Here is a 27,175-nt window from a genome sequence, read left to right on the forward strand (position 1 = left end):
GATTCCCTTTATATTTTTATGGGACTGAGGGATGAGACAGATTATTTCTTTGGGTCCCCTTTCAAGCCTGTGATCTTGTATCTGAAGTTAGGATATGCAAGCAAGAAACCTGCTCTACTGGTCAGACTAGTTTCCTTTCTTAAGCTAGCCTGTGAGCTAATGGACTTATTGAATGGTAAATCTGCATATCCACAGGGATGTGGCCAAGGCAGACTCTGTGGCCACTGGGGTTCTTTTCAGGAGAGGGGCCCTCCTCCCCCCACCCATCCGGAAGCCAAAGAGAGGCTTGTGTTTTTAGTCTAGTCCGGAGAAGCCGGGAACTAGCTAGACATGCAGAGAGGCCTGGTCTCTGCACCATGGCTTTGGGGGGCCTCCCTACAAGCCTGATGGAAAAGCAAGATCTATTGGGCTGTTAATGCTTTGAACCCCTCCATTTAAAGCTCAGGTTGTGAATATGTGTAAATAAACCATGTTTAAAAAAGATACCACAGTCTCCGCTGGCCTTCTTTCCAAGGAAACCAAACCCTGGGTAAGCACAGAAGCCCCTGGAAGTCTTGGGCCGCTAGGAGACTGGGGTGGAGTGCAACAATATATTCTTTGTCAGTGTAGCTGGAGAAGTAGTCCTGGCATAGAGAGGGAGAGAAGAAGGGTGGAATGAAAGAAAAATGATGAAGAGGGAAGATAATTGAAGACAGATGAGAAAAGATTATTTTTTCAACTGTGGCTAAAAATTAAAACTTGGAGAGCGTTGGCACTGAATGCACAGGGCCAGATGCTCAACTCCCTAAGCAGGTGTGTTGGGGGAGGGAGTAGAGGGGACCCCTTGCATTTCAGACCACCTGTGCAGGAGGGATGTGAAAGTCTCAGTGTTTAGGCTCATGAAGGTGCAGAGAAAAATGTACAGTGCAATCCAATACATGCCAACTTAGAAGTAAGTCCCACTGAGTTCTATGGGATTTAACACACACAAGTGTGTATAAGCTATACGATTACATATGTCATGCCAGTAATATGTACATATGTCTCTGCGCAAACTTACTCCACAAAGTAGCACAAACTAATGCCCTAGGCTCCTTCTGGGAGGAAGGGCAGGATATAAATTTAATAAGTAAATAAGTGAGCCAGTGTGGTGTAGTGGTTAAGGTGTTGGACTACGACCTGGGAGACCAGGGTTCGAATCCCCACATAGCCATGAAGCTCACTGGGTGACCTTGCGCCAGTCACTGCCTCTCAGCCTCACAAAATCCCTATTCATAGGGTCGCCATAAGTTGGAATCGACTTGAAGGCAGTACATTTACATTTAAATAAGTGAATAAAATAATAAAGCTATTTTAACAGTGTTACTAATACTAGAACTCGGAGCTATCCAATGAAGCTGAATGTTTAAAGATTCAGGACAGACAAAAGAAAGTACAGAGCATAGTTAAATGGTGGAATTTGCTTCCAGAAAATGTCATGATGCCCACCATTTTGGAAAAGAAGATTAGACAAATGCATGGAGGATTAGGCTATAATGGCAACTAGCTGCAGTGGCTATGTTCTACCTCCACTGTCGGAGCAGTAAGCCTCTGAATACCAGTTGCTAGGAATCACAAGTCAAGAGAGTGCTACTGTGCTCAGGTTATGTTTGCAAGCTCCCCCTAGGCATCTGGTCAGCCACTGTGAGAACAGAATGCAGGACTAGATGGGCCTTTACCCTGAAGAATCTGGGCTATTTTTATGTCCCCTCACCCCAAGGCCTTTATAGAATGACTGCAAACCCAGAGAGACAAACTCCTGCTCCAAAGAGCTATACTCTAAATGTTGATTCTGCAGGAAACAGCAAAGGGAGGGAAGGGTAGAGAACCATTGTAGAAAACCAACTTTTGAACAGCGTACCAGAACATGCTAGTATGTTGTGAAAATCAGTTAAAGAAAATGAAGTCCCCCATGAGCTCAAAGAACCAACAGAGGAGGCTGCTCGCTCTGTCTCTGGATGATGTACTGCTATGGCCTCCCATTCAGACTCCGCTGGAGTTGCATAATCATGCTTCATCTCTATCTCAGATATGATTGGATTAATAACTGGCCCCTTAAGCCAAGAAAAGGGGGGAGGCAGTGGTGCCGGCTTGAGCTCACAAGACTGAAGCAAGCAGGATTGTGTTCACCCTTCTCACCTCAAACCTGTTCAATCCCCAACTTGCTTTTTCAAGTGTCACTGTTTGAATGCTCATGACACCCATAGCCTCAGCAATTTGATGTCTGGGGGAATCACGAGACCAAAAGCTTCGGAGAAGGCAAAGGAAAGTCTTTGCTGGTTTCTCCTAAGATTCTGGAATGAGGAAAACCTTTAGCACTACATTCTTCAAGTCTCAACATTGTGGCTTTCTTCTCAAAATAAAAGCAGTCTTACAGATTCTCTTAGAGGGATGGATGCTATAATTGATTACCAAAGCAGATGTGAGAAAATCTATGACATTCAACTCAGTCTATCTCTATCTCTAGACTGACATATTCCCTGGTTTAAGATTTGCGAGATCAAAACTGTGAAGACTAAGGTATTATAAAACACAAATGCATGGTGTTTGTGAGTAATTATCTAGCATGGTAATCTTCACCACTTTCAGTTACAGAGATATTTGTCAAACAATGCAGAACAAAAAAGCAGCTAAATAAACTTTTCTTTTATAAGCCAGAGAAGTAAGTAAGTAAGCAAGCTGCTCTTCCCAGTTATCAAAGAATGAAAGCATTACTCCTGCCATGGGATATTCACACAAAACCAAGACTGGAACAATCTAGTCGGCAAACAGAGTCGTCTGCTGGTTGCCACAAGGACTGACAATGTCATCCACTTAAGCAATATTCATCTAAAATTAATGTCTTATAAATAATCAAGGAGAATTCTGTCTGCTTATCCTCAAAAAGAAAAGAAAAAATGCAACATTTTTTCCTCTCTCTATCCTCTTTCTTTCTTACAACAGGAAAGAAATTAAAGATGGTCTGACCTCTCCAATGATGCTTGCCAGGCAGTGACATGCACTTGGTTGCATAACCACATTCGCCTTCTCATCTTCCAGAGATGTTCCAAATGGGTGCTGACTCAGAGCTGGTGTCAACGCTAGGCTGGGGCTGTGAGTGGATGTATCCAGCTGCAGGCCAGGAATGGAGGCTTTCCAGCCCAGAGTCTCTGCTTTTTTTTGTTTGTTCCTGGGACTGGGAACTTGAGGTAGGGGTCTGAATCATAGCAGGCAGAAGGTCTGTTGACCAATCAAGGACAGAAAGGCACATTCCTAACATTTACACTAGACCTGGCCAATCCAGAGTTTTCATACTGCCTGCCAATGATAGGGGCTGATGTTGTATACCTCTGTTTCCTCCTGCACCTAAAGAGGAGTGTGAGTTTGAGGCCGTGGGTTCCTGCTTACAGCCCCAGGAATTCTTCACTGCTTAGCTGGCAGGACCAAACCAAAATTTCCCTCTCCCATTTTGCAACTCCATTCATCAGTGGTGAAATGGGGAGAGGGAGGAGCACATTGTGGGGATTTCCAAGGGAGGCTGCTCCATTAGGGCAAACGGAGCACTGCCCCACCAACCTCAGTTTGCCCCCACCTGCCTCCCTCCTTATTTACAGCCAGTCAGGAAAGGGGGCTCTGCCTGTCATTGGCTCCGGATCAACGCACTGTTGGTCTCCCTGTCTTCTGCTCTGTCAGTCCCAATGGGCACCAGCCACCACTGGGATTTGTCATTGGCGAAGGTAGAATTTCAGGGAAGGGGCTGAATTGACCCCCAGCCACCTTGTGCACATCTCAGCAGAATCTCACCACCATTCCCCACTCAGGACGAGCAAAACAAAGTGCTTCTTCACACAGCACAAGGTTAAGCTATGGTATTCACTCCAACAAGAAGCAGTGACGCCACCAACTTGGACGGCTTTAAAAGAGTATTCGACAAATTCATGGAGGATAAGGCTATCAGTGGCTACTAGCCATGATGGCTATGTTCTGCCTCCATAGTCGGAGGCACTGTGCTTCTGAATACCAGTTGCTGGAAACCACAGGAGGGAACAGTGCTCTTTGCACTGAGGTCCTGCTTGCAGGCGTCCCATGGGCAACTGATTGGCCACTGTGAGAACAGTATGCTGGACTAGATGGACCATTGTCCTAATCCAGCAGGCTCTTCTTATGTTCTTTCATAGAGGAACATCCTTGGAATAGCAGCTTTCATTTTTCCCCCAGAATGCCTTGGAATATAGGTGTATAGGAACATAGAAAGCTTTCTTATACTGAATCAGACCATTGCTCTATCTAGCTTAGTATTGTCTACACTGACTGGCAGTGGATCTCCAGGGTTTCAGACCAAGATCTCTTCCAGCCCTACTCAGAAATTCCAGAAATTGAACCTGGGACCTTCTGCATGCAAAGCAGATATTCTAACCACTGAGCTATGCCCCTTCCATTGCGTTCAGGGCAATGATGGCAGTCAACCAGTGACTGCTGAGAAGACTCCACTGCTGCTAAAAAAAAAAAGCAACAGCAAAAAGAAAGGCCCCAATTTACCAGCCCTACAAAATCAGTTTCACCCTCTCTTTTACACTCGCCCCAAATCTGAGCAGAAATTTTGAAACTTTCTGCTCAGCTTTATCTGGTATACCAAGCCTAATGGCTCAGGATGGCATTGTAGGTACTGTGGGTTGCACATTAGGATAATTCTCCATTTTAGATTTTCCCCAGGAACTGTCCAGTGGGCAGTGCTACTTTAGTTGCAACAGTACTAAACTCTCCTGCCTGCCTAACATTCAAGCTTCCCGCTATAGCTATCATCAGGGTTTACCTTTGGCTGGAAACAATCACCACCAGGCTGGTTTTCTTTTTCATTACTTCAGAGGCAGTTGCAAGAATCTGTGGCCGCTAAAGGCAGAAACGTGTGCTGGTTGCCAGAATCATTTCTGGAAAGTTGCAAGTAAAAATTGGCTGTGACATCATTTTTTTTTCTTAATGTGCATGGACACCTAAAGAAGCCAGGTTACTGTTGGATACCAGTGTGTGCCATTACACATGTTTCTACATGAGAGACTGGATAATGAATGTATCTGTCTCTTCCATTGGCCCACAAATCCATAAAAGCACAGCTGAGGGAGGCAAGACAGATAGCGGAAGAGCAACGTAACAACTTGGCAGCTATGGGAGCAGAGTTTGCCGTTCACATCCATTTTCCTGTGCAGCTCCACCCCACAGCTAGATTCCATGCTCAGGCTGTGCTCACCATTTATTTATTTATTTATTTATTTTATTGCATTTGTATACCGCCCCATAGCTGAAGTTCTCTGGGTGGTTTACAACCATTAAAAACATTAAAAACAAATATACAAATTTAAAAACACATTTTTAAAAGCAATTTAAAAACACATGCTAAAATGCCTGGGAGAAGAGGAAAGTCTTAACCTGGTGCCGAAAAAATAACAGTGTTGGCACCAGGCACACCTTGTCAAAAAGATCATTCCATAATTTGGGGGCCACCACTGAGAAGGCCCTCTCCCTTGTTGCCAGACTCCCAGCTTTCCTTGGAGTAGGCATCCAGAGGAGGGCCTTGGATATTGAGCACAGTGTACGGGTGGGTTCGTATCAGGAGAGGCGTTCCATCAGGTATTGTGGTCCTAAGCTGTGTAAGGCTTTATAGGTTAAAACCAACACCTTGAATCGAGCTCAGAAACATACGGGCAGCCAATGCAAGCAGGCCAGAATTGGTTTTATATGTTCGGACCATCTGGTCCCTGTTACCAATCTGGCCGCTGCATTTTGCACAAGCTGCAATTTCCGAACCATTTTCAAAGGCAGCCCCACGTAGAGTGCATTGCAGCAATCTAACTTGGAGGTTACCAGAGCATGGACAACTGAAGCCAAGTTATCCCTGTCCAGATAGGGGCATAGCTGGGCCATCAACCGAAGCTGGTAGAAGGCACTCTGTGCCACCGAGGCCACCTGAGCCTCAAGTGACAGAGATGGTTCTAGGAGAACCTCCAAGCTACAAACCTGCTCCTTCAGGGGGAGTGCAACCCCATCCAGGACAGGTTGGACATCCACCATCTGGTCAGAAGAACCACCCACTAGCAGCATCTCAGTCTTGTCTGGATTGAGCCTCAGTTTATTCTCCCTCATCCAGTCCATTGTCACAGCCAGACACTGGTTCAGCACATTGACAGCCTCACCTGAAGAAGATGAAAAGGAAAAATAGAGTTGCGTGTCATCAGCATACTGATGGCAACGCACTCCAAAGCTCCGGATGACCACACCCAACGGTTTCATGTAGATGTTGAACAGCATGGGGGACAGAACTGACCCCTGCGGAACCTCATACTGGAGAGTCCAGGGTGCCGAGCAATGTTCCCCAAGCACCACCTTCTGGAGGCGACCTGCCAAGTAGGAGTGGAACCACCGCAATGCAGTCCCTCCCAGTCCCAACTCAGCCAGTCTCCCCAGAAGGATACCATGGTCGATGGTATCGAAAGCTGCTGAGAGATCAAGAAGAATCAACAGTCACACACCCCCTGTCTCTCTCCTGACAGAGGTGCAATTACCAACCACATGACCAAAATAAGGCTCAGTAATGAGTTCTGTTCCTGCCAAAATCATGAAGCTGACTTAGACTACAAACCTCAGGTACATGCATACTATTATTTTATGTATTTGTGTACACTATTATTTTATGTATTTAACTTGTATACCATTTTATTTTTCAACAGAAATCTCTAAGCAGTTTACATATCTCAACAAAAATCACTACAAAAAATTACTATACAATTTTCACATTCAATACTACTGCTACTACTGCTGATAATATTCCATGTTAAGTAACACAGTTAAGCAACATACTTAAGCTAGATCTGCCCCCTGCCAGTGACGTACCCACAGCTGCTATCCCATGCCATCCATGTGTTTGGTGTGCATGAGAAGGGACTCTACATGTGTACTAACACACATAGAGATTTTTCCATGCAAGAGGAGGATCCAGATGGGACAGGGTCCCCCCTCATGTGAAGGGTCTGTATGAGAATACATTTAAGGCTGCTGAAAGCTGGCACTGGGCCCAAGGCAAGATACATGATTAGCCCTCCTCTCCCTAAATATTCCTACAAACCAAATGTTACTACTTTCTTTCAACAAGCTTTTAAGTGACTTGGGTTTAACTTATGGTGAGAAAGATTGAAAATAAACTGAAAAACATTTATCAGAACATTTATCATTTTTTGCCATGTCTGAATCATATTAAAAATGTTGGTGCTTATAGAAGGCTTTAGATATGCTGAGATTTAGCAAACATTACAGCTGCTCTCTGGTCTAGTGGGATACCAACATTTATTTCACAATATATTATCCAGGCCCCCAGAGGCCCAGGCCCTCCAGAGGTCCAGGCCCCAGGGATTTTGCCCCTGCTCCCCCTATCCGCAGGGCTGCATGCATTGATATCCACTGTTCACAGGTGCACTAAGCACAATGATAGTGGGAGGGGCATGGCTTCTGGCAGCAGGACTAGCCTGTGTGACCCATATCCATAAATTATTTCAGTGTGCGTGGGGTGGGGATTATCTGAACATCACTACTGAGTGAAGCCATTGGTCCATCTATCCCAGTGTTGGCCTACTCTGTGGTTTGCAGCACCTCTCCAAACATCCAGACAGGAATCATGTCCAGCCCTGCTCCCTGAGATCTTTTTAGAGTGGAGATGCAGGAAAGTGAATCTGGGGACTTCTGCATTCAAAGCAGGCATTCCGTGAAAATCCCTGTCATGCTCTGTTTCTGGTCTGCTCCAGGTTCCACCCCCTAGCTTTGCCCAGAGGCCAGAATATTTGGAACTCTTAAGTGGGCAAAGATAGCAACCAGGCTGCTTGGCAGGGAAACAAAGGAGGAGGAGGAGGAGGAGGAGGAGGAGGAGGAGGAGGAAGAAGAAGAAGAAGAAGAGACTGTTCAAAAAGACAAGGGAAATGCAATAAGTACAGAACTAAAGAGAACTTGTCTGCAAAACCCAGAAGAAGAGAATGGCTATGTTTTGAGGCTATTTTAGCATGGAATGAGAGTCATCACATTCAAGCTGAAGGCTTCCTGATATGAAAATAGCACAGAATAAAGGCTTTGCTTGGGCTGCTCCTATTGTCCAAATGTCAAAGAGCTCCTGGGAAGCCTAGGGGTGGTAATAGCTGTGTAAGCAGCTCTTTACCACTTCTTCCTACAAGGGATTGTTGAGAGGTGGTGGGAGGGGTGGTGGTGGTGCTGGCGAGAAGATGAATCTACTGGGTCCTAAGGTTCCTGCCTGCCAGGATTTGGTAAAGGTGGCATTGGGGAACAAACCTATTTGCATAGTGCTTTAGAATTCCAAATGTCTCTTGAAGTAATTGAATTGTTGTTTCTGCCTCTATTAATGCAGATGTAAATGAGCCAGTGCTGCAGCTGTGCTGTATTAATCATATGTGTGCTTCTGTCTGTCTGCCCCGCAGGCTCAGGGTCGGGGGGGGGAAGAGGGAACACAAGCTCTCTTTAACCTATAAGGAAGTTCACTCATGCAGACAGAGGTCTGCCAGCACGCACAGCAGGCCAGAGCAAAGGCAGGGATGAAACTGCTGGACTTCCCACACACAAACCTGTGCACACGCTGATGGATTTTGATGAGTTGTTGCAGAAAGCACCATTATCCTAACAGCTGATTCTCACTTTCCGTTTTGTTCACGGGTACAGACAAATCCAAAAAGAGGTAGGCTTCTCATCATGTTTGCAGAGAGCACACAGGTAAAATTATATGCACGTCCCTTGGACGGAGAGAAGTGACAATAGGAAAGGAGGAAGGCTGTGCTGCATCAGAGCAACAGCAAGGGTCAAGCTAGTTCAGCATTACGTTTCCAATGATGTCAAGCTAGATGACTTTGGTAAAGCTCAGCAGCAGGGCCAGAAGGGACCCTTACTGTTTATACCCAGTATTTACTATTCAGAAGCATAAGAAGATCTTTGTAGAATCAGACCAAAGGTCTTTGCAGAATCAGACCACTGCTTTCCCTAGTGGCCACGCCAACCAGCCCACAAGCAGTCTTCCCCTGTTGTTTGTTCTCAGTGTTTGATATTCAGAGGCAGAAGCACATCCTGCTGGATCAGACCAAAGGTCTGCCTAGTCCATCATCCTGCCCGCAAGCAAGGAAAGAAGGCAACAGCCCTTCCTTGTTGTTTGTCCCCAGCATCTGGCAATCATAACTGTAAGATAATCTTTGGAGGATCACAGAATCATAGAATAGTAGGGTTGAAACGGGCCTATATAGCTATTGAGTCCAACCCCCAGCTCAATAAAGGAATACAACTTAAAGCATACCGGACAGGTGGCTGTCCAGCTACCTCCTGAATGCCTCCCGTTTGAGAGGGTATGTTTCAGAGTTGTTAAAGAACCAGCACATAGCTCTGCGAGAGGTTATGGGCTGACTTTACTCTCTGGGTAAACTGTAAGAGAGATCTGGCTGGGAAATGCAGGGTGCACTGTTCTTAGTATTCCTTTGGCTGGGGCTGATGGGAGTTGTAGTTCAAAAAAGTAACTTTTCCAAGCTCTGATTGTATGAAGTCCTATATTTTGATGTGACATCCCATCCATGTGCAAAGTATGCACAGCAGCTGTCATTTTTAACATTTCACACACAATTGTTTCCTAAACTGGTAGTTTGGAGAAGATCAGCCTACTGTGGCATGACATGCATTGAGTGTGCATGTTTCTATTTCATCATCTGGTCCTGTTGCAATGTACATTTGGTGTGCTTATTATTGCACATGATGCTGTGAACACTTTCACAGAAAATTTTGCACATGGTGCATGAAGTGGCTGTAAGATGTTTAATTTTCCCCACCACCTTAATTTCTGCCTGCTTTTGAATTCTATGCTGGATTTACCTGTAAAACTGCACCATGCTCTACCAAAGGCAGGCAAGAATATATTTGTGGGCAACTACAAGGTACGTTTAAACATTTATGCATCATGGAAAGTTGAAGGGGGAAGGATTGATTACAGCTGATACATGTTTAGTGGATCAATCTTTCATGCAATCAATCACCATCTCAAGCTCCCACCTGGTGATTTTCATATTATGGACTAGCAACATCCTAGGGTTACAAAATACTTTTCTTAGAAGGTGTAAATCTGGTGGTTTTATGTATTTATTTAGCCTCTTAAAAAAAAAAAAGGCAGCTGACTAGATCTCATGTGCTTGCAGAGCTATATTTAAATTAGGGATGGGTGAGAATTTCGATACAGTTCACATTTTAAGCAGAATTTACCACATTCGTACTTTCTGAATCAGTATGAGAAATGAAACACAGCCATCCTTAGAAATCCATACTTACTTGAATTTTGTGATGCAGTTCGCTGACAAAACAATATTTACAAAAATGAGGGGAAAGTGTGCATAAAATCAATATATGAGTGAAAATAACATGCAAAAATGTGTTAGATAACAAAAAGTGGCTTGCAAAAAATGTGTTCCTTTGTTAAAATGGCTTACAAAAATGTGTTTATTAGGAGGAATTCACACTAAAATGTTGGGAGAACTTTCATGAGGACTTTTTTTAAAAAAAAATGCAAATTGCTGCAGAAATGGGGAGAACTGAATTTAAGATTGGAAAAATGAGAAACAGAGAGAACAAAACTGACAAATCTTCCCATCCCTAATTTAAATCATCACAATCATCCTCATTACAGTAGAACCTCATCATAATGTGGGGGGTCAGGGAAAAACGATGAATCTGTGTTATAGGGGTTCTGCATCACAACAAAAACCATGGCACTGTATACAATATTGGGGACATAGTCATACCCACAGTATATCTGAATCCATGGTACAGCAAGGTGCATTATAGTGAGGTTCAACAGTATTATAATCTATGGCATATACCTGCTGTCCGGTTCTAAAGGGCAGGGGTGGTGTTCCATGAGAAGGTGACCAAGTGGGTGGGAAGAAACAGGTACAGTAGGCTGATCTTCTCCAAACATGGCTATGGCTGAGAGGCAATGGGGAGGAGTAAAGAATAGTCCAGAATACTTCCCCACCTTCACATCCCCATCCAGGTTGCCAGGAACCCAGCTTTGTGGTTGCCACTCCCCTTCAAGAGTTAGTGAGTGGCAAAAGTGTATCTCTGCTCATGGTGAGCATGGCATCTGTGCATGTGATTTAGGATGATTTATTTAGTACATTCCTTTCCTCCAAGGAGCTCAAGTTGGCAGGCATGGTTCTCCCTGCCACACTCCATTTTATCCTCACCACAATCCTTTGAGGTAGGTTAGGCTGACATTTATTGACTAGCCTAAGGTCACCCAGTGAGCTTCATGCCTGAGTGGGGAACTGAACCCGAGTTATCCCAGTCCTAGTCTGACACTCTTAACTACTACACAATGCTGCCACCACATACCCACCTGGGTACCTAATAGATATGATACACAACCTAATGGGAGGAGCAAAGAGCAGAGAATTGCAGTCCTGTGGCTTAGGGCAATGCTGAGCACCGAGTATACATTTTTAGGGGAACAGCATTTTAGGAGCTATGCATTTGCTAAGAATACAAGTCAGGCTCAGTGGAGGCAGGTTGATTACAGGGGATGGGGCACTGGCCCACCAACCTCAGTCTGCTCTCAGCTAGCCCATACCTGCCTGCCTTCTTACTTACAGCCAGTCTAAGGCTGTTGCATGCTTGTTGGCTTTCTCTTCCTTAAGTGTCACTCAGTGTTGCTCTTGCAGAACTCAGCAGGGAGGAGGAGGATGGGGACACAACTAGGTTTAGTTGGCTCTGCTTGTCATTGGCTCTGGTGCCACCTAGTGTTGGTCTCCATGCCTTCTGCCCTATCAGTTCCAGTGCCCACCAGCCACCACTGGTCAGGCTAGTCCATTACTGCCAATGGGTCTCTTCTGAGTAGGACTAGTGTTGAATACCACCCCAAGCATTCATTCATTCATTCATTCATTCATTCATAAAAGTATTTCTATACTGTCATACTGTCAGGGCAGTTTACAATGTTATAACACAAAACATATGAAAGATAAAAATAAAAACACAGCATTCAATTTGCAATTAGTGGCAAAAACAACATGCTGATAGATCCCTGGAGTTTAAGAACACAGAGGCTTGGACAAAAGCTCCACATCCCAGACACAAAGGAACTTCATCCACAAAACCACCTACAGGCACTGAACAGCATAATGGAATAGATATTTATCATGTATGGCTTTGTGCAACTTCTTTTCAATCAGTTGAGTGAGACATGGGCAATGGCTACCTTATCTTGAACCCTGTTGGCCACTTTAAATCAGACAAATCTCTTGATAACTAGCAGGCTACACACACAGAGCAACTTTTGCTAATTCACTTTAACCAAGTCTCAAGAAGTTGGAGACAGAACCAACAGGATCACCTCCACATGTTGTTGTTGTTGTTGTTGTTATTATTATTATCTGCCCTTTATCCAGGGCTGACTATAACAACTTTAAAATACGGCATTAAAAACAATTTAAAACAACCTACAATCACAAAAGAGGGTGGGTTCCATCACTCCCTCATATACAGCCATGTCCCAGTTGATTATAATGACAATGACTGGCCACTGGCCACTGGCCCACAAGTATGTATGACATGTGTACTCCTTTCAAAAACGTGATTGCATCTCTCTGTATGAACTAAGGGGAGAAAGGGCAGGGTTCTGTGCTTGCAGCTGCCATGATAAGAGGTGGGAGGAAAAAACCTAAATCAAATGGTAGCATTAATAGTGCTTTATTTAAGAACACCTAAAAGTGGAGTATGCCAATAGAATTTTTTCGCCATGGCTACATCGAAATCCTCAGCTGCTGTTTATGGGCATTGATCCATTAGCACCAATGGAAGTACATCTATTCCCTACAGCTGGGAAACTGGCCCTTGATCTCCACCAATCCCTTATAAAATGGGCATTTTGGCTACCCTTTGGGTGGAACAGGTGGTGAGTATCTTGCAGCCAATGCACCTAAATATAGCATCAGCAATAAATGGGGAGTGCAATGCCCAATCTAGGTTAATATTATACATTTGAGACCAATTTCAAGGGCTAGCCAATAGGAAATATTCATACTATGCTGCCTTATTAACTCACTGTCATTATCATCTTCAGCATTTGTGATGTCCATCAAGGAATGTGCATATTAATATTAAAGGAATCTAGTGAGCTAATGGTGGATGGATGCCTGCCATCTTTTGGCAATGCAAATCTGAAACACAGCAGTACGAGTGTTTATCTGTTATTTTCAGTTTATTTTGCCCAGATGTTTGCTTGCGGAGTGGAAACTCGGTTTTATTTTGGTTTTCCCCAAGCAGAAGCAGACTGTGGTGGTCATCTAATATAGCAATTAAAGTGTGAATTATTATTTGTCCTCCTGCAAATTAAGGCATTTGCAGAAAGCAGGTGAAGCGGCAAAAAAGGAAACTGAGAAAATGAAGAGAGACCCAGTGACTGAAAATTCAAAGCTTAATTGGTATTTGGAGTTGGGTCCTGGCTACTGAGTGCAAAAAGCAAACCTGCAATACAAGGTTATTCCTAATCTTACAAAATTGTGTTTATTAAGAGAAATCCATACTAAAATGCTAAAGAAGTTTCATGAGAATGGTTTTTTAAAAAAAACAAAACACTGCAAATTGCTGCAGAAGTGTGGAGAACTTAATTTAGGATTGGAAAAATGAGAAGCAGAGAGAAATGGAATTAACAGACCTTTCCGTCCCAATCCCACTTACATCTGTATGTCTTTGAATGTCTACTGAGATACATTCATTGCCATAGTCAGGTATTCCATATTGGGCAATTAGACCTTAGAGGTAATAGCTGCATAGGCTACATTACCACAGCAGGAGTCAGGATTGTGCGAAGAATAGGACTTGATAGCTGGGTTGGAGATGAGACAGGATCTGAAGCTACAGACGGATGGTCTTTACATTTAAGACGATAAATGGGGTAACCCAAGCCAATAAATACATAAATCCAGAATGTTAGCTAACCAGTCTTCCATGTAGGTCGGGTGGGTTGGCCACCCAGACAGCATTAAGGATGTGAAGAACCAGGATAAGACATTTTGCTAGCAGAAGGGAGAACTGCTCATTTCACCTGCAGTTAATGTACTATGTAGATCATACACACTGATTCCCCAATGCAAAGGGTTTGTAGGAAAGGCCAATTTCTTGGGAAGAAACAGCAGCCAGGAAGAGGGGCTGCTTCATCCTTCTGCCATCTGCCACCTTTCCCCTAAAACTCCCCCCCTCCAAGTTGGAAAAACACAGGCCTGGAACCCCAGCTGAAGAAGGAGCAGATAGGGAAGAGAGATGCAGTTGTGGATTAAGCAACCTTCCTCCCATCTATAACTTCTTCCTTGCCAGCACTTATTTGCAGCACAAATGCAGTAGCTGGGATCCACACTCATGATTTGCAGGAGGAGCCTGTGGTTCTCTCCTTATGGAACATCAGAATAAGTAATATATACTGAGTCAGACTATTTGTCCACCTTGATCAGTATTGTGTACACGCACTGCCAGGGTTCCAGACAGGAGTTTCTTCTAGCCCTACCGGAGATGGCAGGAACTGAACCTGTGACTTTTTGCATGCAAGGAAGATGCTCTACTACTAAGCCACGGCCCCTTCCCATAAACACATGGAAACCATTTTCACCTTCTTAGCATTCCTTCAGACACTTTGCCTCAGCAGAAACCTCTAAATTTCTCTCGACATGAAATTCATAAGCAACTTTCATCCCATGCCTTATCAATTTTGCCCAGGGCACAGCAGGTTTTTCACCAATCTTTCATGCCCAACAGAAGATATCCACCATACAGCTTACTAGCAACCTATATAAATGTCTCCCTCTCTGGTTCCCTGATGGTAATATGTGGTCCCACCCAATTCCTGAGAAAATGTACCAGTCATATCAGTGTTACTTCTCTCAGAATTCTTGGATATTTTGCTCCAGCAGGGACCTGATGAGGCCTTAGCTCAATGGCAGAACATGCCAAAGGTCCCAAGTTTAATCCCTTCCATCTCCAGGTAGGACTGGGAGAGGTGCCTGCCTGAAATGCTGGAAAGCCACTGCAAGTCATTGGAGACTGTAATGAGTTGGATGGACAACAGACTGATTCAGTATAAAGCAGTTTCCTATGTTCCTAACCTCTAAATTCACATTCCACTTTTGCTTTAGATAAAAACTTGGTTACAACTCTAAACAAAAGCCACCTCCCTGTCAATGTGAGTTAGGGCAATCAGCACCTGAAGACCTATTAGCCTCATAGCTGCAACCGAAGACAGCAAAGTCCCCGCTTTATCCTTGCCAAAAGAAGTTCAAACATGGATGGTATAAATGCCTACCCTTGCTAGCATAGCAAGTTGCATTCAGTGTAGAGTATCCGCTGCCACAAACAGGGAGGGCAGTTTAATGTACCTGCTCATCCAGTCATTAGCCTCTCGGCAGGCAGTGCCAATGAGGGCAACCAATTAGTGCTAACTGTGACAGGTAGGACATCGCAGTGGGGGACACCTGGAGAGGCCGGGCTTCAAAACACACGTCCTCTCAAAGTGGGGGTTGGCAGGGGTCTTTCAACACAGAAAGCATGTGTCAGCCTCAGCTCAGAAGCGACAACAATGTCGATTCTCCTTTTCATCCCCTTCCCACAAAAACCTGCCTCACTACTGCTGTCAGTGCACAAAGATTTGGAAAGAATTAAAGAGCAGCACTGGGGGGTGGGGGGGAATGATAAGGGAGAGAGAAAAAGGGTCAGGTAAAACAGCATTCCTCTGAAAGTTCCAAAGGATGTAATTGAAATCTATAAAGCCCCGAGCTTACTGGGTAGAGTGAATAGGTTTGTTGTTTACTCTTTTGCAGACCAACTCAGGGATAGGCAACAAGGACTAGAGCCCCAAGCTGAGTGGATGCCTCTTGCAGGATATCAAAGAGAAGAAATGCAGTTTATTTATTTATTATTTATTTATTATTTATTTATTACATTTGTATACCGCCCCATAGCTGAAGCTCTCTGGGCAGTTTACAACAATTACAACAGTTAGCTGCAACATCTGCCTCTCAGACAGTCCATAGAGCAGGCATTGCCCACAGCAGAAATCGGCACCTTCAGGGGTTATTCTTTAATCCAAAGTCATAAGAACATCAGAACAGCCCCTCTGGATCAGGCCAATAGCCCACCTACAATAGTCCAGGACCTGACAGCAACAGCACTCTTGCCTCCTGCAGTTTACAGCAACTGTCTCTGACAGTGAAGGTATTGATTCACCTGTGGACTCCACGATGGGGTGGAGATTTGAGTGTGGGCCTCTCTAAACAGCTGCAACAATCATCTACATCTGATAGATACACTCAAGTACAGCCAACACATTAAATATGAAATCGCAAAAATAAGAGACACGTGATGTCTTTAGTTCATACCTTTTTAAAAAATGAAAGAAGCTGCAGAGAAACATTCTTTTACCACTTTTTCATTAAAATTTGTCAGGGCCATCAAGAGCTGGATAAAACCACTGTGTGTGTGTGTTGATCTGGCCCTTGTGCTGCCATTGTTATGCTAGAGCCTTGTTTCAATCCACCTTGGGTTCTTCAGGCTGATGAGTTCCTGCATCTGACTTGCATATGGCCTACAGATCTTACTAGAGGAATTAACTTTATCTGGATTATGCCTTGAGGGCTTCTCCTATGAGATGTAGAGTTTCGACAATCATATCTCAGCTTAAGATATGAATTAGATTTTTGGCTGTACACACAGCCAAGCCAGGAAACTATGGTTAATAGCTTTGGAACACATCAGGGTATTATGCCATCTTCAAATCTTGGTTTAATATCTTGGGGTGTTCTGATAATCGTTGACAAGTTCAATGTCCTCGTCAACTTTAAAGTTACATAAATCTTCTGTTGTCATTACATTAGTCTACTTGACATTCAGCTAGTTTACCCCATATATGTGTCTTGCCTATTCATTTCCTGTCTTCTGGCTCTATCTATCTCTGGCTGGTGCCCCCCCTTCTCTCTTTGCCTTTCCAGCCTTTCTGCAGCACTTTACGAGGACTGAGGTTATCCCCCAGAAATCATTCCAGGAGGAAGGCAGGCATAACCAGCATGGCTTTTACGGCCCCCACAATACTCATACTGCCCATTGTATTTGTATCCCATACAATCAGAGGCCAAACCACATATAAAGGCACAATAGGGGTGAATATATTAACCCCTGCAAGAGTATAGACTGACAGTGTTTTATCTGGCACTCAGCTGACTCAACTGCAGAAGAGATCCATCTTAATTGTCTCCCCATCCTCTCCCCTGCTCATTAGGAGAGTGTCTTATTGTGCAGATATTATGTCACACACAGCTCCAGCAAGGGCTGGGATTCTCAGACTCTCACCACGATGGGGTTATCCCATCTTTTGCACAGAAAGGCCTTCTGCCTGAGGTACCAGGACAGGGCTGTAGCTCAGTGGCAGAGCATCTTTCTTATTTGCAGAAGGTCCTATGGGGTTCAGTCCCCAGCATCTCCAGGTAGGGTGGTGAGAGACTCCTGCCTGAAAACCCTGGAGAGCACCTGCCAGTCAGTGTAGACAGTAATGAACTAGATGGACCAATGGTCTGACTCAGTATAAGGCAGCTTCCTATGTTCCTAGCCAGCAAAATCTCGCAACCAGGCAGATCCAGTTCATCCACACAATATTAAACAGAGTGATTTTGGTATGGTGAGTTGGTCTTGCCAGATCTACAATATATTGGAATTGTGATTTGGTAGACTTTGGATGTGCCAAGCTGTGCTTTGGGAATATGTATCCATTTACAACAAGAACGATTTGGTGTGGCAGCATTTTCCAAAAAGATCAAGTCATAATGACTCCAAACAATAGTTGTACTAATTAGTTTGGCAAAGGAGGGGAGTTGAGGATGGAGATATGTGATATGTTGTGTTCTGTCTACAATGGAACTACATGCGAGACCGTATTTACATGCGATACGGTGTGCTCTACACTGACATCAGGCAGGCGTCTTCACTATATTCTTTTCAGTGCCTGCTTAAAACCTTTTTGTATAGGCAAACCTATCCACACATAGCTGATGTTTTAATCGTATTAGTCTCTTGCTGTTTTAATTGTTTTAAAAAAGTTCTAATCACTTTTAAAAAAATGTTTTTATTGATAATTTTATTGTTTTCTGGAAACCGCTTAGACATTTTCTGCAGTCAAGCAGTACATACATTTTGTTAAATAAATATTTATTTAATAAATATGTTAATATTTATTAAATAAATAAACAGAGGATTCGTGAATTGGCACTGTCATGCACTATTAATCGGGTTAGCAGTCACATTAATCACAAACTAAAAGAAGCAATAATCATCTGTTTAGGGCCAATGACTTTCAAAAAGCCCCTGAAACTGCTCGAGTGATACGTATGTGCTAAAAAGGTACCTTCAGCATGACGGCTAATTTAATTAACACCTAATTTAATAAACATCACTCATGGACCCTAGTCTTCTAGAACTAAGGTCCGCGAAACCCCTTTTGAACTCGGCTGATCTAATGTAGGCTGTCCTCCCTCCCTGTGACACCACATCAGTTAAACCAATGGCAAACATGACTGTCAACTCCAGGCAAGGCTGGGAGAGATTCTCTGCCTGAAAGGCTGGACAGCTTCTGCCAGTCAGTGTATAGACAATGGTCAGCTATCTGGACCAATGGTCTGATGCAGGACAAGGCAGCCTCCTGTTTTCCTAGGTTCCTATTTTTTTCCCCGAATAAGCCAAAACATCGCTATTAAGACTCAGTGTGGGAACAACATTTTCAAAATCCTTCCTCTCCCAGGTGAAAAAAAAAAGCCCTCTCCGGATGTAGATTTGTAAATGAAAAGGGGTGTGTGACGAACAAAAAGGGGGGAAAGGCAGGGGGGGCGTCAGGAAGAGAAAGGGAAAAATGCATTGTGTATTTTGTGGGGTTCAAAGGGAAGAAAAAATGGCTTTCCATATTTATTTAACCTTTGTCTCTGCCGTCATTGTATCCAGACTTACCTGCAGTTGGAGTGGGCCTAAGCCTGGGGTTGCCGCGGCAGCAGCTGCCATGGTTGTTGGGATCAGCTGAACAGGGTAAGGGTCACCTAAGTAAGAGAATAATAGAGGCGTCAGCACCCTTTATCTACTCTCCACCTGCAAATTAAACTCCTGCATTCACTCTTTCCAAAAAGCCTTCTTTTGTGTGCCTTGCTGAGGCCTAATGAAAAGCTCCATTGTGAGGCCTTTTACTAACACTCTTCACAATTCTGGCTGAGAGAGGAATGTGAATAAAAGGCACAAGCAATTAAGGCGGAAACCTCATCCTTTTTCATGATGTATTTAGGGAAATGGGGAGGGGGGGAGGGAAGTGCACATTGATCAGAGGGCTGAGCTTCCAGAGAGAGAGAGAGAGAGAGAAAGAGAGAGGAGTCTACAAAAGAGAAAAATTAAAGAAAACAGTACAACTTTGATAAGATCACTGGATGGGGACAAATGTACCGGCTTATCCAAAGTAGGAACTTAACTAAACGGAGCACACTGTGAGGAAAGCAAGTAGCACAGACAGTCAGCACATACTTTCCAGGGTTTCGGAGATGAAACAAGAGGCACTTTTGTGTAACAGTATCCTAATACCAAGGATCTCTATCTAAAACTGCAGACATGCACACACACACTTGCCGCTCCAATGCTGTATTCATTCAGTCTGAAACAGGTTGTCCTGCGCTGGCTGTTGAAGAAAGTGAGGCAGCAAACCACTTGAAACAATTGTGGGCAAGTGTGTTTAAACTTTCAGAATGTTTAATTCCACACTGGATTCAGGTGTCATTTTGACCAGATAATGAGACTGGCTTCAGCAGCTGACAGGGCCTTTTTATGAGTGGCATCACACTTCACTGAAATTCCTTCCCAGCACAGACTCATAGGCTCCCAAGAGCTCAGCCCATTTAGGTAGATGGCTGATCAAGCCTTCTGTTTCTAGGCTAGTGATTAACTCATTTTGGTAGGCTATTTTTTTCCCTGTTGGCTTCTGAAAGAAGTGTGTTAGCAAATATTCTACCCATAATAACAATTAATTGCTTAATAATGATTTTAAAAACAACCCAAACCCTTAAGAATGTTTAATAAGTTCTCAGTGAATACTTGGTTATAGGAGTCACCTTGATTATTCTGTTTATAATTTTATTTATGTATGTGGCACTATATAAAGAGCAGGTATGACAGCACCCCCAACCCAATCTAAAATAAACATGGTGGTGAGGAGAAACAGAGGCAGGGGGAAATGGGGGCATGGGCAAGCAAGGGGAGCCTATGTGATTATTTCAGTTACATGTATTTGGGCTTAGATACAGTGAGGGTAAGGGCAGGCATGGGGAACCATTGGCCCTCCTGATCTTGCTGAACCAAAACTCCCATCGGCCCCAGCAAGCATGGCCAATGGCCAGGGGTGATGGGAGTGGTAGCTCAGTGACATTGTGAGGGCCAAAGTTTCCCCACACCTGGGTTAGGGACTTGGGCATCCTTCCCCATGCTGGCTTGGGCTGATGAGAATGGTCATCCAAAACATCTGGAAGGCACCAGGTTGGGGAAGGCTGAACCAGGGGAACGAGGGAGCAGTCGTTTCAGAGGGAACAGGAGAAGGGAAGTAGTGGGGGAAAGGCAATAAATAAGCATGAGATTTGGGAAGGGAGGGGATGAGCAGGTGCAATAATGTTTGAAACAGGCATTGTAGGCAGAATCAGGTGTTTGTGTCTTTCAGGGGCCCTTCAGGGACCTCTGTCAGTTCCTGGCATTCTCAAGGAAGGAGGCAGTGGAGGCTGGCCTGCAGGGGCTAGTGGGATAGTGCCCCTCCAACCTCATTCTGCCCTCGGCCAGCCACCACCTGCCTGCCTTCTGACTTACAGTTAGTCCAGGATGTAGCCCTGGCTGTCCACTTCCTCTTCCTCCTCAGTCTTAGTGTTGCCTTTGATGGTGGCCGTGTTTTGGAACTGGAGGTTGTAGTTTAGAAGCCCCATCCCATTTTTTTTGGGGGGGGGGAAATGGAACAATCTGAGCAAAAATCCCTTTACGTTCCAGCCCAGCTCATCAATAAATTACCCACATCCTAAGGTTCGTCATCCTCTTCCCTTTCCCCAAAACGTCCAGGATCATTTCTAAGGTGGTGGCAAAGTGGAGAGATGGTCCTTGGGACCTCTTTAGAGAACATCCACCAGGACGTTCCTCATGGCAAAGCCCTCTGGAGCCCTCACAAACAGTTTTCGCAGATCTTTGCGCTGAGAACACCCTGTTGGCAGGGCTTTCTAGCCTAATTTGGATCCTACTCTCATCACTGTTGTTAAAAGGTCCCTGCTTAGGGAAAAGGGAATTTGCAAGGGTAAAAGGGAGGCAATGAGGGAGGGGAGACTGGGCATAATGCATGGCTTTCAGGGAACTCCTTGGAATGGGGTCATTTTTTCCTAAGGTCACAGCCACACTATACATTTAAAGTACATTTCTTCCCCCACAGTTGCTTAGGAAATGTAGTTTGTTAAGGCTGCTGTGAGGGGTAAACTACAGTTCCATGGATCCTTTGGGGGAAACAATGTGATTTAGGAGTGTGTTAAATGTGTTTAAAATGTATGGTGTGGATGTGACTTAAGATTTCAGAGAACTTTTTTTGGAGGGGGGGGCAAGCTTTTACTGAAAATTCTACAAAAAAGCTCAGAATGTATGAGCCGGTTCTGACCTGAGATGAGAAATGTTTACTCATCACTACTGACTGTCAGTGTAAACAAATGAAATGGAACTATGTCCTAGGTGTGGACGACAAAGGCACAAATCCTTGTGCTTGTTTTTAATGGACTTTTCTCCTGTAATGTTAACATTGCTATAATCATTGTGACATATATGAAAGGAAATATTTGCAACAAATGTTCAACTGTTTTTGCAATTTAACTTTGAATATATACAAGAGCAGGCCTTCAATCTTGTCTCTTCCCCATATCAGAAATGACTGTTTCCATTCCATTTTTTTTTTGTAAAGAAAACAAAGGAATGGATTGTTAACATCTAGCATTTGCAGTTAACACAGATGTGCTGTGCCTTATATATTCCTGGCCTTTCTAAATGACAAAATGTTTAAAAAGCTTTCCACTCCATTAATAAAGATCACTGGAGCATTTGTGCATGGCCCAATGATGTGCTAACAGAAATTATTAGCCCAGCAAAGTCTTTGGAAACAAGACTTACAACAGTACACATTCATTAGGAAAGCACAATGCAAGGTCATGGTACATTTGATTAAAGGGGCACAATGAGTTTCCTTTCTGGATTCTGTTTCTCTTCTAGCTAATAGAGGGAAAGTACCTTGATATATATATATATATATATATATATATATATATATATATATATATATATATATATATATATATATATATATAACAGGCCACATCACTTCATTGTTGCTAGTAATCCATGTAAGACAGATTCCTCAAGCTGGTGCCCTCTATTTATTGATTTAAATATTTATAGATTGCACTTTTCATAAAAAATACAGCAAAGCAGTATACTAGGCCTGTAGCTGGGGGAGGATGGGGGTGCCACCTCCCTAGAGCTGTGCTCCCCCCTCCCAGGAATTTTTGGGGAAATTGTCCTCTTTTTAATTTGTGACATGACAGACATTGGCAACCTCCATTTAAAGAATAACGGCTTGTTTTAAGAACAGGTTCAATTTAAGAATAGGATACTCTGAAAAATTCAGTGAATAAGGTAGGGTGGGTGCACAACAAAAGCCTCATTTGGAAGAGTCCCCAAAAGTCTGCTCACTCAAGACTTTCCCTAACTGAGGATGGATTTTTTATGATCACAACTGCCCTGTAATTACTTAAGTGATCCTGAACCACCACCACCCCAAGCCTGTATAGTAACATGAACTTGAAGAGTTAAATATTAGAACTTTGCATTACGGACTACAGTTAGACTCCACCCCTTGGACTTTCCTTTGCTCTGCTTTTCATTTTCATTTGTGTTCTCTACCCATTCAGCAACAAAGAAGCATTTTCATTTATTCTGCAATTATTATAATGAACAGAGCAGGATTGGGTGCTTATTGTTAAAAGGTGAAGTAAAGAGATAACTTAACGTAATCTGAAAAAATGGCTACCCTTTACTTTTTTAAAACATTCACTATACTTACAATCATAAAAAATGCAAATGTACTGCCTTCAAGTCGATTCTGACTTATGGCGACCCTGTGAATAGGGTTTTCATGAGGCTGAGAGGCAGTGACTGGCCCAAGGTCTCCCAGTGAGTTTCATGGCTATGTGGGGATTCAAACCCTGGTCTCCCAAGTCATAGTCCAACACCTTAACCACTACGCCACCCTGGCTCTCCACAATCATAGTGGCTATTTTTTCTTCTTTTTCTTGGGTACTTGAAAACAGCCCCAGAGGAATAGAAATATTGCTGTGTATACTACAGTTAGCTAGCAAGCTAGCTGGCTGGTCACCTAGGCTGTAACTCAGGCCTAATTTTCCCAATGTGTGCAGCTCAGCATGAGGCTTTTTCAGGGTTTGTGGACAAAAATCAACCCAGCAGCCAGTTAAAAAAAAATCCAATTGCTTCACACAATTTAGTTTCCAATTGCTTATATAGTCTTTTATATAGCAGCTAGTTAAAAAGCTTTCCCTTGATTCTCCAACAGCAAGGAAATTCTAAAGGTTGGGAATAAGACTAGGAGGAATTCTCAGGGAGGAGTTAACAAACACACCCTACAGTATTTATTTTCTCTCTGCCATTCCCAAAACTTGTAGTCTGGACAAGTTTGTTTTTCAGGTGGAATCTAAAACTGAGATACCTAATGCAGCATCAAAGCCAAGCTCACGAGCTCACTATCTTTACCAAAGCAGTTGAGTTCATGAAGAATCAGAGCACAGGGACAGACCACAGGTGAAAGGGAACTGTAGCTATAAGCAAAGCCAAGCTTTTGGGTCTGCTATTCTTGGAGACCTCTCAAAAAAGGGTGAAACAATTCACAAAATTAAACTTCACTCATGTAAGTTAACACACTCTCTGGATGGAGGAGGAGTGAGGGGGAAGTTCACTGCCTTTCCCTTCTCCTGGTCTGGCCCTCCTGTCCTCTCCACCAGTGGAAGGGGGGAATGGCTGGAGCTATGCACCTCTCCCTCTCCAAATGTCCCACCTAGAAATGTGGCTGCCCCACCTAACAAGGAAGGCTGGCTACAGGGCTGTGGTATACAATGTACAAAATTACACAAACATTGTTAAAAGTAACAGTAAAAGCATCACAGCATCAGTAAAAACATCAATAAAAGCTGCTTGAGCAACCCCCCCCCCCAAAAAAACCATGTTTCAAAGACCGGTCTGAATAGAACAGGTTTTCAATAGATGTCTGAAGGTGGGCAGGGATGATTTCTGCTGAGTATGGATGGAGGAGAAATTTGTTTCAGTTCACATTTAAAGCTGGATTTATCAAATTCGCACTTTCTGAAACAATATAAGAACTGAAACACAGCCATCATTCAAAATTCATTCTTATCTGAATTTTGCGATGCAGTTCTCCAAACAATGTTTACAAAAATGCATATATACGGGGAAAGTGTGCACAGAATGAATATATTGCCGAAAATAACATACAAAAATGCAGAATTTTCATGAGAATTTTTTTAAAAAATAGCAAATTGCTGCAGAAATGTGGAGAACTGAATTTAAGATTTGAAAAATGAAAGCACCGAAATTGACAGGTCATTCTATCTCTACTGCTGAGATTCTACTGGCAGGGGGTTCCACAGGGCAGGGCCTCACACACTACATTCTAGATCCCTAGTAAAGGCTGAACGAACTTCAGGGGTGTGGGGACCCATCAGAAATGTCCAATCAGAGGATCTCAATGATCAAGGTAAAACATGAGGAATCAGGTGCTTCTTAAGGAACTTTGGGGCCCAGGATGTTTAGGGCTTCATGAATTAACACAAGAACACTGCATCTGGCCTGGTAGGCAATTGGCAACATTGCTGGACTACAACACCCATCCTTCCTGACCTTTCGCCATGCTGGGTGGGGCTGATGGGAGCTGTAGTCCAAAGTCATCTGATTCACCAGTTTGAGGAAAGATGGAGTGAGATGTTTGCCATGCACACTACACAAAAGAAACTTGGTGGCTGAGAATGAAGCACTGGCAGCCCCAAAGATAATGCACAAGAAGCCTTTTCCAGGAAACGAATACCATTTGAAGGCAGGCAGGCATGCACAGGACTGTACAAAGGTAACATTTACGTTCATTGCTCTGCCCACTTTTGGCATGGGCCCCACGTACCACTGGCATGTGGCCCTCAGAAGGTTTCCTAGAAGGGAATGCAGGTCCTTGGGCTGAATAAGGTTCCCCACATCTGGCTTAAACTAACCATGTCCTATTTAGGACATGATCCTTTTGTGAACTACACATAAAAAAGTCTGCATCAATCTCTGCGTCTCCATCCTCTTCTCCCTTAGGGCTCGGCAATTTTTAACGACCTGGACATCATCTGACAGCACTTAAATCAGAAATTAGCCAGGAGCCTTTTCCAAGCCATGCCTGTGGACCTTGTGTACAAGAAGCATAACTATATAGCCCACATGATACCCCATTAAACAATGAAACATGTGATGGACTAAGAAAACAGAGATACATCAGCAAATCTGCCTGGGGATGTTTATGGTATTTAAATCCTAAACATTAATTTTATTGTCCTGTATGAGAAGCCAATTAACTATAAGTTTCATTTTTTTTTAAACTGGATGCAGGGGATGCTGTTCAGAAAATCGCCGAATGGTAAATTCAGCATATTTTAATTTTATTAGGCTTGGCTTGTCCACTCTTGTACCCAGTCGTGCCAAGTTTAAAGAGTAATTAGATATTTCATCAATAACTGTATTTGTGCTTGTTTTATTTGTAACTTTGATTTAAAAAAAAGGTTCCATCCACAGTGAGCTAATATGTAAGAAATACACAATGTACTTATTGTATAGTCATCTCCTCCAGGGCTGGTGCCAGAGGGTGGCCAGGTCAGACCCTGGCCGAAGGCCTCTTCTGGGCGCCTCCTTAGGGTGAAAGGGTAACACTCCCTTTCCATGATCTGCTGCAGGGTCAGCTCCTAACACTGCTGTGGATCACAGAAAGGGAGCTCCCAGGCATTCCCCCTATACATTCAATAGGGCTTCAATGGGCCTGCACAAATGATGATGATATGCATGCATGCCTGCCATCAACCAAAATGGCAACAGGGCTTCCCTAAGGAGCTGATGCCCCCGCCACCATCTTGGTTTATGGCAGGCATGTGCACACAGTACATGAGTCATTCACAGGGATGGGAAAGGTAGGTAGCCTCGCACTGTCTGTATGGGTGAGTTGGGCTATGGCGCCACTGGCTACTTGACTCTGAGTAGGACTAGTGTTGAATACCACCCAATTATTTATTGTTTGATTTACTATTACACGTTTGTCCGGACTTTCCTTCCAGAAGGAGCCCAGGTGGCAAACAACTGATAAAACACTAAAAATGTCTTTAAAATGAAATGTTTTAAAAACATATTTTAAAGGGTAAGTGCAACAACAGTAAAGGTCTGCTTCCTATGTTGTGTGGAATAAACCTCTTGATGAAATGGTATCTGCAGGAGGCCCTCACCTGCAAAACGCAGCTATCGACTGGGTATATCAGGTAAGATGATCTTTCAGGTGTCCTAGTCCCAAATTGTATAGAGCTTTACACCAAAACCAGCACCAGTAGCTGCTAGCTAATAGGCCAGTAGCTAATAGGCAGCCAATGACTACAGTTTGAAGAAAAATACAACATATCTCACCATATTGGAAAAAACTGTGACAAGGTGACCCATCCATTGACCAGGTGCTAACTGTTGATGAGCAGCTTCAAGGTCTCTGCTTTTCTTTAAACTAGTCTTGGACCAGGCAGCCTGCTAATAGAGGACTCTTTCAAATAGAGGGCTGTTCTCTGACAGCCCTTCAAACATAGTACGCATGGTCATCTTATCATAGTGGTATGGACTGTAGCTCAGTGATAACCTGTTTTGCATGCCAAAGGTCCCAAGTTCAATCCCTGGCATCTCCAGGTAGGGCTGGGAGAGACCCCTGTTTGAAATCTTGGAGAGCCAC

The 27,175-nt window shown here is 43.7% G+C and overlaps 1 protein-coding gene across 16 annotated transcripts in view; it reads right to left on the reverse strand.

Annotated features, from left to right (window-relative positions):
- SOX5 (SRY-box transcription factor 5) overlaps nt 1–27,175 on the reverse strand; it is a 1,141,232-nt gene that overhangs the window by 163,442 nt on the left and 950,615 nt on the right. For all 16 annotated transcript variants that reach the window (XM_061638411.1, XM_061638415.1, XM_061638414.1 and 13 more), the window contains one exon: nt 19,048–19,133. In XM_061638411.1, the coding sequence (XP_061494395.1) occupies nt 19,048–19,133 (86 nt within the window). The remainder of the gene's footprint in view (nt 1–19,047; nt 19,134–27,175) is intronic.

Source organism: Rhineura floridana, chromosome 8, assembly GCF_030035675.1.
Source record: "Rhineura floridana isolate rRhiFlo1 chromosome 8, rRhiFlo1.hap2, whole genome shotgun sequence".
NCBI lineage: Eukaryota > Metazoa > Chordata > Lepidosauria > Squamata > Rhineuridae > Rhineura > Rhineura floridana.